Source organism: Peromyscus californicus, unplaced genomic scaffold (genome assembly GCF_007827085.1).
Source record: "Peromyscus californicus insignis strain IS unplaced genomic scaffold, ASM782708v3 Scaffold_12__1_contigs__length_115047231, whole genome shotgun sequence".
In the NCBI taxonomy this organism is placed as follows: domain Eukaryota; kingdom Metazoa; phylum Chordata; class Mammalia; order Rodentia; family Cricetidae; genus Peromyscus; species Peromyscus californicus.
This window is the reverse complement of record NW_026294413.1, coordinates 110,382,055-110,399,598: the sequence shown is the minus strand read 5'-3', so window position 1 is coordinate 110,399,598 and position 17,544 is coordinate 110,382,055. Positions and strand designations below refer to the sequence as shown.

General features: G+C 47.1%; 1 protein-coding gene across 2 annotated transcripts in view; it reads left to right on the top strand.

The window, feature by feature from the left end:
• Window positions 1-17,544, top strand: part of Ptprg (protein tyrosine phosphatase receptor type G) — a 703,625-nt gene that overhangs the window by 579,061 nt on the left and 107,020 nt on the right. For both annotated transcript variants that reach the window (XM_052734133.1, XM_052734134.1), the window contains exon 8: window positions 1,205-1,397. In XM_052734133.1, coding sequence (XP_052590093.1) covers window positions 1,205-1,397 — 193 coding nt within the window. The remainder of the gene's footprint in view (window positions 1-1,204; window positions 1,398-17,544) is intronic.

The window sequence follows — 17,544 nt, the reverse complement described above, 5'->3', positions numbered from 1 at the left end:
AACTGCATCCCTTTCTCATGCAAAGGAAGGAAACCTCAAGCTGATCATTTTCTGGGTCATTGTCTGAACTGAGTGTTGATCCAGGCCTGAAGATGACCCCCAACTCGGAATCTGCAAAAATCCAGATAGTATTGATAAAAATTTAAAAGTTTTTATATACTAGTATTGATGGCCAGCTCCCTAGCTCCCTGAAGCCTGCAATAGTTTCCTCTGCTTTTCTGCCCTTTCTTTGGTGACAAGATTATCTTTGTGTTCTGATGAGAGCAATTGTGACAGCCAGTCAGTGCTCCATCCTCACCCACAGAAGAATGACCTTTCTTAATGACACAGTGCTACAGGCTACAAAGAATCCATCTTGATGGTCAGGATATGATTGTGGGATGCTGATTTTTTTTTTTCTTAAAAAGTTTCATCAGTGTTCTTGTGGAAGATGTTTCTTCATAGTGATCATGACAGCAGCTGATCTTCTTTAAACACCTGTTGTGGTCTGGATGACCCACATAGATTCCATCTTCTCAGAACCCTACGTTTATAGGCATTTCACTGATAAGGAAGCTTGCGTTTTTTAGAGAGCTTGAGTCATTTGTCTGTGACTAGACAACTATCTGGTAAGTTTAGAACTGGGCAATTGAACTTACCCACACATTTAGCACTGAGCATTGTCATGACTTGGCTGAATTTGATTTGTAATACATCCACAGAGGCTTGTTTATAAGAATTAAGTTAGTACTATTTCTTAAGCTGTTAGTGTGTACTTTGAATGCTCTATGTGGATGAAATGTTTTATCATTGGTCCTGTTGCTCAAACCTTACTAGGTAAACACTATTATGATTACTACCGTTTTATGGAAGGAGAGTGTGGGGAAGTCGTGTGTGCAGGGCCTCTAGTTCATACCTAGGCAGTTTACTTCCAGGACTCGTCAGAAGTCTGTGCTCTTCCCATAGTACTAAAAGTATTGCTGGGAAAATCTACAGAAAGCACATGGTCTGAGAGCCCCACCCTACCTGCAGCTAAGAACAGCCCCAATTAGTGGTCATGACAGATGCAGCCCCTGGTGGTGGTTCTGGAAGGCAAACAGCAGTAACTCGGTGATGAGCCTTGGCCTGGCCACTTGCCACTTTGTGTTCTGATCACCCATACCCTTTGGATCATATAGCTTTACTCATTGAGTTTCTCTCCTCCTCTCTCTGGTTCTTTGTTCAGCTTGAGGCTTTTTATTCCATCTTCACCACGGAGCAGCAAGACCATGTCAAGTCAGTAGAGTACCTGAGAAACAACTTCCGACCACAGCAGGCTCTGAATGACAGAGTGGTGTCCAAGTCCGCTGTCCGAGATGCCTGGAACCATGACCTAGCCGACTTCTTGGACAACCCACTAGGGACAGAAGCCTCTAAAGGTAAATTTTGATTGAGTCCTCTAGCCTGAAGGAGGAAGGTTTCTCATCATAAATGATTTTAAATTATAAAGGGAATGAAGACATGGATTTGGATCCCCAGACCCACATAAAAGCCAGGCTTAGTACCATGCATCTGTAACCTAGTTCTGGGAGTGGCTGTGGGGTACAAAGACATGTAGAATGCCCAGAGCTCATTGACCAGCCAGTATTTCCAATCAGTGAGCTCTAGGTTCAGTGATAGACCCTGTCTCAAAAACTAATATAGAGAAAAATTGAGGGAGACACCTGATGTCAACCTCTACACACACACACACAGGTACAGTTCAAAGTCAGCCAAGAATTGTGACTTGTTGTTAAGAGTATACGTTTCTCTGTGAAAAGAAATTTGTCTAGACAATAAATAGAAATGATGTGGATAATTTTGGTTGGATTGTTTAAAATTGCCCCTTTGACTAGCAGGAATAGATCAGTCATTCTCTGTCTATTTTTATTTCATACTTCCAAACTAATTAGTAATGTCTAAATGAAACTCTTATTTAATCAAACTCTTGTCTTACTTGTGTGTTTTATTGTTGTTGTTTGGTTTTTTGAGGCAGGGTCTCAGATAGCCCAAGCTGGCCTCAAGTTTGCTATGCAGGCAGAGGTGACCTTGGACTCCTCATCTTCCCCCCTCCAGCTCCTCAGGGCTGAAACTGTAGACATGTGCCACCATGCCCTTGGTTATGCAGTGCTGAGTATGGAGCCCAAGGATCTGTGCCTGTTAGGTTGAAGTACTCCCCACTGAGCCATGTCCCCAGCCCTGTCCTACCTTTCAGGCATTTCTCTGTAGAGATCAGGAATTTTCTCTGAGCTGAACCACCAGCATCTTTGAAGTACTCCATGCAGCATTCCTGTTGACGAGTTTAGTGCTGGTGTCTGCTAAGCATGTGAGCTCATTTGCTGGCATCTTACTCCGTTTCTGTATTCTCATGTGAACTGAACATGAGTTCCAACCCCAGGGACCCTTGCTCTCCCTTTTACTCTTGTTTTTGTTGTTGTTGTTTGTTTATAAATCACTTACAATTATGAGTTGCTTCTTCAGAACCATGTGGAGAAGTATGTCTGATCAAAGCCCTAGTCCTGGGAGAGGTGGAAACAGAAATTTTGGCCTTGTTGTGATGATGCAGCTCCTTCTCACCCGAGTGCGCTCTTCCTTTGGAGTTGTGTGTTTAGGTGGTATAGGAGGAGCTCACATGCTTTGTCAACAGGAAAAGCAGACTGTGTTCTGTGTGGTGTGGTAAGTGACAGGGGGAGCTTGTTCCAAGAATGTCCCCACCCCCATTATTAGCACATGAGCTTTTCAGGTCCAGAAGAATGAGATTATAGTCCACAACACCTGTACTTGGATAATAGTACTGAGCCTGTTTTCCAAGCTCCTAGACCTAAAACGGAGCAGAAAGGAGACAGGGAAGAGCAGGATGCAGCCTGTGGCAGAGCATTCACCTAACGTCAGAGCAAGACTCTTGGGTTCAGCCCTTAGCACGAGGATCGGCAGCAGGAGCAGGGATGTGTAGGGGTCTGACTTGTCTGTCTGTGGTTTAGTGTAGGACACTGCTCTGGCCAGGCATGCTCACGAAAGGCTTGAGATTCAGGTCAAGCTCATTTCCTGTCAGTAGCAGGACAATTAAGATGCTCACAAACCTATGAGATGCCTCAGGGTTGGATTGGTATTAAAAAATCCTCACTTGGGCTAACCTTTTAAACTTGGCTAAAAATAACTGGACTTGAAGGCTTTTTCCCAAGAGAATCTTGGGAAAGGAGACCTCCTTAGGGTTCTCTCTTTGTGAGAAATCTGTACAGAGGTCATGCAAGGGATGTGAAATCTGGATCAAGAGCAATCTGCTAGCTCAGAAATGCTGAGAACCCCACAGTCACAAAGCTCTTCCCTGGAAAGTGGGCTGAGCGGCTGAGTGAGTGACAGCTGAGCTGTGCAGGAAGGATGTATGGCATCTGTCATCTAAGAAAGTTAGAGGCGGGTGGTCTTCCTTCACTTAAGTGTCAGTGTGGACAAGGCCCTCCACTGAACGTGGCCCAAGCCTTAAATAGGGCTGTGGACAGTCAGTTCCTCGTTCTCCAAAGCTTACTGCAGATCATGTCCATTCTTAACTCTTAAAATGTGTAATTATTAAAAGGATGTCTGCTATTTCTAGAGGGATCATAAGGAGAGAAAGAGGGGAGAGAGAGAGAGTGGGGGAGGGAGGGAGGGAGAGAGTGGGGGAGGGAGAGAGAGAGAGGTGGGGGAGGGAGAGAAAGAGAGTGGGGGAGGGAGGGAGGGAGAGAGTGGGGGAGGGAGAGAGAAAGAGAGTGGGGGAGGGAGGGAGAGAGAGTGGGGGAGGGAGAGAGAGTGGGGGAGGGAGGGAGAGAGTGGGGGAGGGAGAGAGAAAGAGTGGGGGAGGGAGAGAGAGAGTGGGGGAGGGAGGGAGGGAGAGAGTGGGGGAGGGAGGGAGGGAGAGAGTGGGGGAGGGAGAGAGAGAGTGGGGGAGGGAGGGAGGGAGAGAGTGGGGGAGGGAGGGGAGAGAGAGAGTGGGGGAGGGAGGGAGAGAGAGTGGGGGAGGGAGAGAGAGAGTGGGGGAGGGAGGGAGGGAGAGAGTGGGGGGAGGGAGAGAGAGAGTGGGGGAGGGAGAGAAAGAGAGTGGGGGAGGGAGAGAGAAAGAGTGGGGGAGGGAGAGAAAGAGAGTGGGGGAGGGAGGGAGGGAGAGAGAGTGGGGGAGGGAGGGAGAGAGTGGGGGAGGGAGGGAGGGAGAGAGTGGGGGAGGGAGGGAGAGAGTGGGGGAGGGAGGGAGAGAGTGGGGGAGGGAGGGAGAGAGTGGGGGAGGGAGAGAGAAAGAGTGGGGGAGGGAGGGAGGGAGAGAGTGGGGGAGGGAGAGAGAAAGAGTGGGGGAGGGAGGGAGATAGCGGGGGAGGGGGGAGAGAGCGAGAGAACTCTGCAATCCTGTTTGGATTTTCAGCATTGTAGAAAAGTGAAATCACTCCCTTTCCTACCTCAGTGTTTGATAACTGAATCGGTATAAAACCCTTGTCGTAGGCGTGGGTCTGAGTCCATGTGGAAACTTCCAGGTTCTTGTATTGTAGACCAAAGCATTGGACCAGGCCACAGGGATAGTGATGGATATGGAGGCTGTTAATTAAGGAAGAAAAAGGCACTCCTTGGAATGGATGTGGGCTGAAGAGGGAACAGCACTGAGACCCAAACGTGTTGCCCCCATTGCCTTGACCCTCTTTGTGTCATTTACATAGCACCCATCTCTTTCCATGTTCAGAAATGTGACTTTCTTTGCTCATGTTCTGCTCTCCCTGTGTGACTCTGGTGGGGGGGGGGGGGCGCGCAGGTCTCCAGGCTTCCTGCCAGCTGCTTCTGTGTTAGTCTTGCTATCTCTTTATCCAACCCTTCTCTCCTGCCACATACTGACGCAGTAGACAGATGAGTAGAAGACAGGTCTAAAAATGAAGTACATGTACTCGGCCACTGCATAAAGGAGAAGCGAGAATGTAAACCAGGTCTAGAATCTTCCTCATAGAGAAGAGAGGAGAAGAGGACACAGCCTCTCCTTCGGTACAGGTGGATCTTCCCTAGCTAGTGAGTTTCTGGGAGGAGATCTGTGACCCCCAGATGCACCCCATAGGTGCATTCAGTTTGAAGTCCAAAGCAGCATATTTAGCACAAGAGCCTTGAACTCACTGGAAGTGCAGTGCTGCACAACTGTAGAGATATGCATGAAATGTGAGCACAGCTGGACGAATTTCCACAATGAAATGCACCTGAGTAATAACAAGAAGTCAGATCAAGGAGCTAACATCCCCACTGTCAAAGGATGGTCGCCATGCCCTTTCAGATGTGGAGTCCCCTGGTAACCACTACCAGAGAGTGGTGTTGTCCTCGTGTGCTTGTGACTAGCCTGCTTAGTGCCCTACTCCACCTGGTGCTGAGAGTGTTACATGGAGTGTGGTTTGTTCATTCTGAAGACTATATTCCGTGTGTGACTAGTCCAGAAAGTACTTACTTATACAGGATTACACGACCTATTTCTAAGTTCCAGTGAGAATGAAAACGTCCTGCTTCTTAGTGACCATATAGACACTGTCTGTCGTCTGAAGGTCAGGCCACATCCTCTACTGTGCAGCTTCGCTTAGACCTTGTCAGTTTCCTAGAGTGACTGTATTCATTCTTTACTCTTTTGGCCACAGTGTGGGAGATATCCCTATTTATTTAATCTTTGCACTCTGAGATGCCGGAGATTAAATCCAGAGCCTCGTACATGCTAAGCAAGTTCTCTACTGCTGAGCCTCACCCCAGCACTCCAGTTCTTTTTCTCTCCCAACTTTTACAAAAATTTAGGTGAGATTTACGTGTCAGTCCCACCCCTGTTATGTGCAGTTTGATTATTTTTAGTGGATTCATCGCTACACAACAAGTCAGTGCAGCCCAGTTTGAGGACACTTCCTTCACCGTGGATGCCCACTCACTACCTGCCTGTATGTGTACCACGTGTATGCAGGTGACCATAGAGCCCAGAAGAGGGCGTCAGGTCCCCTGGAACTGGAGTTGACAGGTGGTTGTGAGCCACCATGTGACTGCTGGGAGTTGAACCTGGGTCCTTTTCAAGATCAGTCAGTGCTCTTAACCACTGATCCCTCTCTCCAGCTCCTCTGTTTGTTTTTAATAACAGCTTTATTGAGATTTAATTAATATACCACGAAGTTTATTATCATTAAGTGTCCACTTCAGTGGCTTTAATGTGGATGGCAAGTTGAATGGTCATCTCTGCTGTCTATTTCTAGAACACTTTCCTCGTTCTAAAGAACAACACCCCTCTAGCTACTACTCTTTCCATAATTTCCACACTCACCCTTCCTCTCCCCCTGGTAACCACAAATTTCTTTCCTGTCAGTCTAGATTGGCCTATGATGGACAGTTCATATCAGTAGATCACAGAGTGTCTCTGGCTTCTTTCACTTTATGTAAGATGTGTTGGAGCAGGAGTCAGCAATGAATATCGTGATAGCACTGTGTAGCCATGTTACAGTTTGTCTGTTCACGTACTGCTTGCTGGATGTGTGGAGCTTTCCACTGTCCAGTTATTGGAATGTTGCTACTCTCACATCTGGATTCACATCTGGATTTAAGTCTTTGTGTTGGCATATGCTTTCAGCTCCTTTAGATAGAGTCAGGCATAGAACTGCCCATTAATACCAGATCTCTAGGTGTGTAGTTGGTAGGACCAGCCTTACATTTTCCACAGTGGCAACCAACACCCATTCACACTCTCATTCATAGTGTATGGAGTGAATACAGTGTCTTCACATCCTTGCCAACACTGGTTACTGTGCATCTTTTGTATTTTGGCCACACTAATGGAGCTAAAGTAATTTCCCTTTGGATTTTGTTTTCAAAATAACTAAGGATAGCTATGTTTTATTTTTACATGTACATGCTGTGACATTTTACCTGGCAAAATGCCCCTCTGTTTCTCTGGAGACAGCTGCTATATTCACTAGTGTCACAGGCAGAAGCCCCACGTACAGATGCTCACAGTCACCAGGCAGCCCCAGGAGCTGATGTGGTTGGACTTAGGGATACCAGGAAAGATGCAGTGCAAAGAAAAGTCTTTCCTTTTTCCAGTCATCCGCAAAATCTAGATCCTCCAAGGGTAGTGTGGTGTGCTGAAATCTCGTGATGGTTCACAGAAGACCAAGTGTATCTGGTTGGCATTCTCAGCAGCTCACCTTCAGAAGCTCTAGGTCCTCCAGAAAGATACGATGTCTTATGCATTTGTTACATATTGTTACAGAAGAAAGAAAAATTAATCATGTAAGTCAGGAGTCATTGTTAAACTTGTCTGGTTGGGTGTCAGATAGTGAATACTCTTGACTGCAGGCCACGTGACTCCTGTTATAACTGCTCAAGGCTGCCATTGATCCATGGAAGGAGCCAATACCAATACCAAAATGAGTGGGCATAGATAGTGCCCTCCAGTGACACTTTATACCAATACCCAAATGAATGGGCATAGGTAGTGTCCTCCAGTGACACTTTATACCAATACCCAAATGAGTGGGCATAGGTAGTGTCCTCCAGTGACACTTTATTTAGCACAAATGAGTCCAGAACAGAGTTGTCATGGGAACCTAATTTTGCCCCCTGCTCTAGGGAATATGCCACAGTAAGATGGAGAAAGCATATGGTTTTTTAAAGGTAAATATTGAATATCTCAACAGTTGTGGTGTGATTAAGGATACAGCTTAATGGTAGAGGGTGTGCAGAAAATGCCCAAGACACAGGTGTTCCATCCCCTGTCACCTCCCCACCAGTGGGGGTAGTAGTAACTATGACTTGTTTGGTTTTTACATTCTATTTAGAGATTTATGAACCTGGTTGTCGGCTTCTCACTATTTCAACTTAGAACCTGACCGTCTTTCCATCAGAGGTGTAACTAGAGCCTCAATTGAGTGCATGTAGCTCCTCTTTGTCTCTGGTCCCATGGCTGTGATCTTTAATGAGAACAGTGCTGGTTGGGTGCCAAGGCAAGGTCCCCATCTCCACCTTCATCATTCCTCTGTCCAGATGGTTGGTTGCAGCTGCAGGGAGACAACAGAATGCAGTCTCCTACTGCCCCAGCCCAAGAAGCATGGTCTTACAGGGCACCAAAGAAAAGGGGAGGAATGGTCATCTGAATCCTGCTTTGTTGCTCAAGAAAGACATAATGAATGCCATCCATAAAAAACATAAAACCTTGGTTCCAGAAAACAGAAACAATATTTAGGCTCAGGCAGTTGTTCAAGGGACATCCAATTTGCTACTCTGCCCTTTGTCTGTAAATAACTTGGATAGACTTTAGGATTTAATGACCTGTCATTTCGGTGATTCTTTAGCTCATCCTGGGCACATGGAGGAGCATCCTCTGATTAAGTGCTGAATACTGGCTATTGTGAAGAAATTTGGAATGGTGGTTGAAGAAAAATAACTTTGCTTCCAACAACACAAAACATATGGTTTATTAATTTAACGAAACCTGTTCAACCCGCAGTGGAATCGAAGCCACTTGATCTGATAATTTGATTTGATGGCTTAATTAAAGTGACACTGTATAATGTAATAAAAACAGAGGAAACAGAGCGGACACTGGCTGCCTACGTACTCAGTGTCGCAGCCTCGTGCCTTGGTTTATAGAAAGTGGGCTGTGGGATGTCCTTTTCAGCAGCAGCCTGGTACCAAAGATGGCACATATTCACAAGGACATATTCACAAGCACATATTCACAAGGACATATTCACAAGTAACTAGCTGATTTGAAACCAGAACACACTGAGGCAGAACATCACATTTTCCACCAAAATGAGCAAACAAAGATGTAAATCCATGATTGCTGCAGAAAGAGTTTGACATTGAAATGTTGGTTTTGTGCTATTTTTGGAGAAAATATTAATGTTGTTCTATTTTCAGTTCAATCATCTCCACATCCCACATTAATGAGCTGCAATTACTTTATCTTATTATCTGATAGGAATGTTTCATTCCAGCTGCTCCTCTCAGGAACGCTTCTGCAAAGTTATCTTGTTACTTCAGAAACTCTCGGGCAGGTACACACTGAAGCAAAGCCTCCATTCCAGGCAGGTTCGCAGAGGGCTGAGATCTAACCTGGGAGCAGATAAGAGGAAGGCAAGATCTAGGCCTGGTTTAAAACACCCAGGACCAAACATTTTTAAGTGTCTGACATCTCACGGTTCCCCTCATATATGGTTGTGTAGATTGCCTTTTTTTTTTTTTTTTTTTTTTTTTTTGCTTGACATGGTGTTAGTGTTCTGCAGACATGTCATATCGTCTGTTTCCTGTTGCGACAGCACAGTACCCGAGACCCAGTAATTTGTTTACAAGCAGCAAGGCTTGTTTGGGATCTGGCCAGCGTCTGGTAAGGGACAGGAAGTACAGTGTTGGCAGCAAAGGATGAGGTTATGCTGAGAAGAGAGGGGACGGAACTGGTCTGCCGTCTACCAGCCAGCTTCCCTGGCAACTCATCGATTCCCCCAGGGAGCTGCATTGGTTCCCTATGGAGGGGGAGCCTCTCCCTCCTGAGTCCTCACCGCCACTCCGTACCGTTGTGTGTCTCACTGAGGACCAGGCCTCACCATGGGTTTCGGCGGAGACAAGCCACACTCAAACTACAGCTGACATTGCCTGTTTCACTTGCTGTTTGCCACCAGGAGATTTGTCTTCATGTGTATCTTCAGCTGCCTTTGAAAAGTTTACCAAGAAGAGTATCTGTGCCCAGGAAGAGCTTGGTGGTGCCAGATGCTGGGCTGGCCTCTTGACACTCACATATGTTTTATTTGATTTTCAAAATGCCTTCAGCCAGGACTGACCACATACCTGTTGAGTATCCACTGTGAACATCTAGGCACTAGGAGTGAAGATGAGCTTGTTGACTTTCATTGCCAACATGAAGGCAGACCTAGGTTCAGATCCATAGCACCCACATAAAGGCCACCTGCTGCTGGTGTGTGTGTGTGTGTGTGTGTGTGTGTGTGTGTGTGTGTGTGTGTGTGTATAAAATCACTGCACAGAGAAGTAGAGGCACAGGATTCCTAGAGATCATTGGTTGGTGAGCATCACCAAAGTTGGTTAGCTCCAGGTTCAATGAGAGACCTTGTTTCAAAATCGTAGTTGATGAAAGAAGATAACCAGATATTGACCTCTGGCCTCCATGTGCACATATACCCCCCACCCCACCACTGACACACACACACACACACACACACACACACACACACACACACACACACACACCCTCCCTACTGACACACAGACAGACAGACATGTACACATTTGACATTGTGAATGGAAGAAAGGAAATGAGGCAAGCACAGGCCATCATGCCCAAGTGTAACTGGTTTTATAGGAAACCAGATCGTGTCCTAAGAGTTGGGGAGGCAGTGGGGAAGAAGTTTCCTTGAGCAGGGCCGTCCATCATTCTTCTGTGCTTGGTGTTGTCTGTTCTGCCAGGCTATCTTGGGTGTTCCATGGGTAGACCTCATTATGGGGTGAGCCACTGGAGGACTGGAAGGGAATCCTGAAGAGATCTAGAGGGGAAGGTGATTTGCAAATCCCCTTGGGTACGGGAAGCATCATGGAACAGTGAACAAAGAAGAAGCAAGATTAGACATAGGGCAGGGGAGATGGACCTTTGCCAAGCCAGGAACGTTGCTGGGGGTGGTGATCGCATTTTCACAGCTCGGGTACAGTGATATGAACAGGTGTGTGAGCCTCTCATTTAGGCTGTCATGTAAAGAATGTTTGCAGAGGAGTCCACAAGACCAGCAGAAGGCTCCATGGAATGTTCTAGGTCAGGTGACATGATCAGGAGTTAGAAGTGTCCAGATAGGGATGGGGTGGTGTCCCACAGGAGCTGACTTCAGCATTTGGATGGAGGCTGAGTTGGGTGAGTGTTATAGCAGCTGTTTAAGAGGAGGGAGTCTTAACAGCTAGAATCAGTGCCTTACACACAAGCTCACAGCCAGGAGGTGGCAAGACAAAGCAGGGACGCAGGAGACTAAGATCTTCTTATGCAACATTGTAGTAGTCAGGTTTCTTAGAGAGACAGGACCAATAGAGTGGATAGATAGATAGATAGATAGATAGATAGATAGATAGATAGATAGATAGATAGATAGAGATGATGGATAGATATAGATAGATAAAAGGCTTTTATAAACCAGCTCACACAATGTAATTGAAACAGTCCAACAGCAGCTGTCCCACACCGAGAGGCAGACACAGTTGCTTAGTTCACACAGCTGTTATGTCCATTCAACCGTTCCAATCTGGTGCCAAAGGCCTAGAGCAGCGGTTCTCAACCTGTGAGTCATGACCACTTTGGGAGTTGTAGATCAGATATCCTGCATACCAGATATTTACATTACAATTCATAACAGTAGCAAAATTACAGTTATGAAGTAGCAACAAAATAATTTTACGGTTGGGGATCACAACTGTATTAAAGGGTCACAGAATTAGAATGGTTGAGAACCATTGGCCTAGAGGGTTCCTAGAGAGCCACTGGTCCTCAATCCATCCTGGAAACCCAGAAAAGCCTGTTCAAATACCAGCAAAGGGATCAGCATCACCAGCACCACCTCCAGCACCACCACCACCAATTAGCAGTGAGTAGCAAGGCCAAGGAAGTAAAGAGCAAGTGTCCTTATCGTGTATCTTTTTATATCTGGCCGCTACCAGAAGCAGTGGGTGTTCACTGTTCCCTGATGCTTTCTATACTCCTGGGCTTTCCCTCTGGATCTCTACAAGATTGCATTCACTGCCCTCCTGATGGCTACCCCATGACCCATGACCTGAGTAGCCTATGTATGGAACACACAGATGTCCACATTTCAGGTGGGTCTGCCTGTATCAGTTAAGGCAGTCAAGAGAATCCTATACAGACATGCCCACAGACCAGCTGATGTAGACAATTCCTCAGTTAAGTTTCCCTGTTCCAGTGATTCTGAGTTGTAGCAAGATGCCATTTAAAACCAACCACCACAAAGCACCTCATCATCGCCATCATGTGCTTAGTGGTTCCTGCTTGCCAGCTTACCTTGGGTGCTCCTTGTACGAGCTACTGAGGCCCTGGTCACAGAGTCAACCCCTGGGAAGCCAGCGTGCCCACTTCACCTGGAACTATTTAAATAAGTGGAGCCTCCCATGGTAGCCAGTGCTGTCACAGGTACAAGGCCGTTCATTGTCCACTGGCTCAGGGAACAGCCTACGGCAGCGTTAGAAACCAGGCTTGGGGGTGCACCTAGCAAGGCTCAGGTCCTAAGGCTGCAAATTTGTTCTGGATGCAGTCATCATACCCCTTGACAGCCTATGGCCTTTTAATGTGGCAGTCTGTGGGACAGATAATACACAGTCTGAGATACGGAACATTCTCTGCAAATAATTGTACTTTCCAGTCTGTAGGTGAGCCCAGAGTCCTGTGTACATTTTTTCTGTGACATGGAGCTCACATTTCAGAAGTAGGGGTTATGCCTCCTGGAAGAAGTGTGAAGCCGGGCTGTTTGCAAGTGTCGAAACCTCTCTGGGGAGGTTATAGTTTCTGTGTGTGATGGTTAGTGTCAGCTTGACAGAGTATATAATCAGCTAGGAGATGGGCCTCTGGGCGTGCCTGTAGAGAATCATCTTCGATGCCTTAACTGACATGGGAAGACCCATCTTAATTTCGGACAAGACCATTCTCTGGACTTGAGGCTTAGGCTGAATAAAAAGGAGGAAGTGAGCTGAGAACATGGCATCCACCACCCTGTTTCCTGACCCTTGGTTTGACATCACTAAGTCTTCAAACTCCAGCTACCTTGACTTCCCAGCCTTGATGGATTGTACCTTAAACTGTGGGCTAAAATAAGTCCTGTCTCCCTTAAATTACCTTTATCAGAGTGTCTCATCACAGCAACAGGAAGAGAAACGTAGACACCGTGATCTCTGAATCCCGTTCCCTCCCCAGACCTGTCTTGCATGTCACTTCCTTTGGCATCATCAGCTCACTGGCATGCTCCAGCCCCAGCAGCCAGCTCCTTCTGCCTCCAGACACTTGACTCATTCTTCTCAGCCGTCACAACTCTGCCTAAGGTGCCCTTCCAAGGCACCTTGGCTGCTTTGGTCTGCTCATTTGAGAGGACACCCATACTTTTCCCTCACAGCACTTACCACTACTGATGTTTGTTTTTAGAATATCTTGTTCCTCTTCTACCCTACGAGTACCATGATGTGGTGAGACTGTCTCTTGGGGAGGTGGCACTGTGATCATTGCTTATTCTTCAGTAAAGAGAATGGATGGATGGATGGATGGATGGATGGATGGATGGATGGATGGAAGGAAGGGTGGGTGGGTGGGTGGATGGATGGATGGATGGATGGATGGATGGATGGATGGATGGATGGAAGGGTGGGTGTGTGGGTGGGTGGATGGATGGATGGATGGATGGATGGATGGGTGGGTGGGTGGGTGGGTAGATGGTATATGCCATGTGGGCATTACCATCTATCCAGGCTAGGTTCTCTCATGGCAAGAGCATAACCATGCATTTATAGGATGGATCTGCATCCTTCCCAGAACCTGCAGCCAGAGAGGCTTCTTCTACCATAGACAAAATCCTCCTGAATTTCATTTCCAAGCAACCATGAAGAGAGAGCTTGCTTCACTGTCTCAAAGATCACCCTTACAGCACGGAGAGGAAGAGCTTTGGCTGGCAGGTGCTGGCTGGAGTCAAGATGTTCCCAGGCACCACTGCTGTCTGTGCTCGGTTGGGAGTATTGAGCCAATTCTGGTAGCAGGTGCCAGGGGCTGTCAGTCGTTTTCACACTTTATAAATATTACCTAATTACTTAATCCTCTCTGTCTCCAGGCAGGTAGGCAGAGTTGGAGCTTCAAGGCCAACTTAGCAATCCTCCTACAGCTTCTTCTTCTTCCTTCCACTCGCCAGATAAATCTGTTCTGATATTGGGGTTATTCGTGTGGACAGTGGGGTGCTTGTGAACAACCATGTGGAAATGAATAAAGGACGACAGTGCCCTTCCTCCCAGAGCAATGGACTTCCTCTTTCCTGCTAGCTAGCAGGTGCTGCTCATGAAGCATGGGGCTCCCAGATTGCAGGCATCTCCTCAGAGTCAGCAGAGGAATATTGCTGGGAGACAGTGTATCTTCCTGCCCGTTACTCCTCAGGCCTCCTTGAGGTGGGTGTGGGTGCTGTTCTTTAGCTACTGAACAAGGATATGAGCAAGACCCCTACTTTCTCATGAACTAAGAAACAGCTACTTCCATACTGCTGAGAAGTAGAAGGAACCATGAATAATGCAGCATGGGGATCTGTGTGAGGCTGACTCTCCATTCATCCGTTGCTCTTTACTTCTCCACACACCCAGGGGCCTTATGGTTGTGCCTTTGGGAAAATATTCTCTCTCTCTCTCTCTCTCTCTCTCTCTCTCTCTCTCTCTCTCTCTCTCTCTCTCTCTCTCTCTCGTCTGTGTGTGTCTGTCTTAATTCCAGTGCATTGGCTTGGGCTGAGATGCATGTCTTTCCTGTCCCATTTCAGATCTTGTATGGAGGAGATGCTGTCAAGCTGAGCACTTTTCCTGTGTTATCAAGGACCCAGAGCAATGTTTCTTGGCTAGTACCAGGAACAGCTTCTCAGAAGAGAAGAGCTTTCTCAAAGAGGAATAGGCTGACCTCTTCCAGCTGTTGCCAGCCACAGGTCCTGAGCTGCTCTGAACATGTGGAACCATTTGTTAGAGGCAGCCTAGTGTCAGAGCTAGCTCAGTCTCTGTGTATAGCATTCGTCGTTTAAATAGGGTTTCCTAGAACCTACTGCTCATCCCTAATCTTGTTTCTGTACAAATGATTCCTTACTTCCTAACCCTAATTTACTCAAATGAAAGCCTAGCTACTTTCTGTGGGGTAATTTTTTGTCATGTCTGTTGAGATAGCTTTAAGTCAGATTGTAGGCTGTTAGAGTGTTATACAGAGCTCTCCCTTGGTTGCCAGAGGCGTCTTTGGACCCTTAATCTGTGTGACATGGCTGTTTCTCCATGGCTGTAACATGCTCTTAGTCAGAAATACGAGGCTGAGCTTCAGCCCAATGCTGGGTGCTGGGTCTCTGACAGAGATCCTGTTGTGTGTGACTCCATGTCTGAAAGCCAGGTCCATGGGATGGAGGAAGGTTAGAGGTCCATGTGGAAGGGTTCTCTGTGAAGGTGGAGCCAGTCCATGTTGCTCTTTTGGCTTAGGGAGGTAGTGTCCCAGAGTGTGTGAAAGAGGTCCAGGATCCAGGCTTCTACTAAGGACTCAAAGCTTGGTCCTATTGTTTTTATTAAGTGTGGCTTGGAAGATGGATGGATTTGAATACGGCCACCTCCCTTAGTGTCAAGCCAGACAATGCTTCTTCCTGTACAGGATGTGGACACCTCCCATGGCCATTAGCTCTCAGAAGAGGGACATCATGGATTAAACAGACTCCAGAATGGTAGGCGGGGCGAGGCAAGTCCAGAATGCACACAATTTTTACCCTCTGCCTCCCCAGGCCGCCTGTGTGCTGAGCCTAGAGCAGCGCATCAGTAACTGTTCTAGTGTCTGCTGGCCTCTGGTCGTTAGAGCCAACCCTAACCCTGTTTGCTGAGAAGTGGGGCTGCAGGTCATGCTCCTGGCAGCGATGGAGGAGATGCCTTTCCATGGTGGAGGGGGAACGTCCCAAGGCAGCACAGGAGGGAAGATTTGAAGTAGCCGGCTGGTGCTCAACAGGATCAGGCCACCATACCCAGTGTTCTCCCACGGCAGAGGTACGATAGCCACCTAGCCAGATCTGACTTCTGCAGTCAGAGCAAAGGAGGAGATCCCGACACCAGTCCTTAGCAGCTTTGGGTTCTAGTCTGGCAACGTGCTCCTCCATGTGGCTTCTGCACCCCTGTGGCAGGGCCGTCACAGTCTGACCCAGCCTGACCGTCATCCCCCCAGTCACTGTTTAAATACCTGTTTGTCATTCGGGGTTCAGTTCAGCCTCACTCTTCTCAGAAGGTCTCCGCCCCAGTCCCTGCCCCCCACAAATCCAGATCCAGGTTCTTTTTTAAACTTTTCTATAATATTGTCAATAAAAGCATATTATTACATTCCTTAGTGCTGGGAGTATGTAATTCTTGGGCTGATGTTAGCCCTAACTCTGGCTCCCAGTTTATCCATCTGCAGAATTCCATAGGCCTCATATTAATAATTTTAGGTGTGATATTATAAAATATAAATGATTATAAAAAAAGCCAGGTATATACAGATAATATGAAAATATTTTTAAATTATGGTATACTTATTGTATTAGTTACTCTGCTGTTGCTATGGTAAAATACCATAACCAAGGCAACTTGTAGAAGAGATAGTTTATTTGAGCTCATCTTTCCACAGGCTTAGGGTCCATAATGGCAGGGCCGAGGCGGCCGGCACGGGGGCTAGAGCAGAATGCCGAGTGCTCACATCTTGAACCACAAGAACAAAGCACAGATTGCGTGGGAGTATGGTGACCTTAGGCTCTCAAAGCCTGCCCCCAGTGACATACTTCCTCCAGCAAGGCCACACTTCTTAAACCTGCCCAAACAGCGCCACCACTTGGGGACCCTGTGCTCAAATATATGAGTGGGGGTGGGGGGGCGTTCTCATTTGAACCACTACACTTTGCTTTCTAGTGACATTTAGTTTGCAAGATTGAGCAACAAGCTGTTCATCATTAGACTCAGCCACCAATTGGTAATGTCACACCAACCCTGTGAGCATCGCTGCAGTTTGCTGCCAGCATTTGAGATGTAAAGAAATACGACGATGACATCTTAGAGACTGGTGAAGATAGCAGCATCCTTTTCATCCAAGTCTGTAGTTTCATTAAATTCTCTCCAGCCCTTAAGGAGCCCCAAGTTAAGAACTTGATTTTGCAGGTTTGGTAATGGTTATCTTTTTCCCTGCCAGACTATGATCTCCAAAACACCAAGGCTTATGCTAGCCCATGTTCATCTTTTGAGTAAGTGAATAAGAGATCCTATTAAGTCTGGGTCTCTAAAACAAGGCAATGGGGACACGGGGAGCTTCGTGGAGTCATAGTAGGTGTCTCACACGTCAGCCAGAACAGCACCAATTAAGGACCATGCCTGCCCCATGGGACAGTGCTCCCCCTTGTAGCAGTTTGAGCCATGTCCTGATGCCTTTATCATCCTCATGTGGAGGGGATAAGAGGGGGGGGACAGGAGCGGAGAGAACAAACACAGGTGCTTTACTGCCCCGCTCCCAGGTTCAAATCAGGCTGACTCTTCTCCTCGCCGGAATCCTCGCACTCGGTGTCTCACGGTCTGCTTAGTGACTTGTTCTCTCTGGACTGTGCAGTCCTCAGCATGATGGAGATGCCCCTCCTGTTGCGTGCCTGGAATATCAGAGATGGGTGCAGAGCCTGTCCTCAGACAGCGTGGACTTGGCAGATGGCAGCCCTCACTCCATGGTCTTTGGAAGATGGGAATGCAAGTCACATCAGAGCTATGGTCACTTTAAGTTGTCCCCGAGTCCCTGTACCTTCTTCAGAGTGGTGTGCCGTTCAT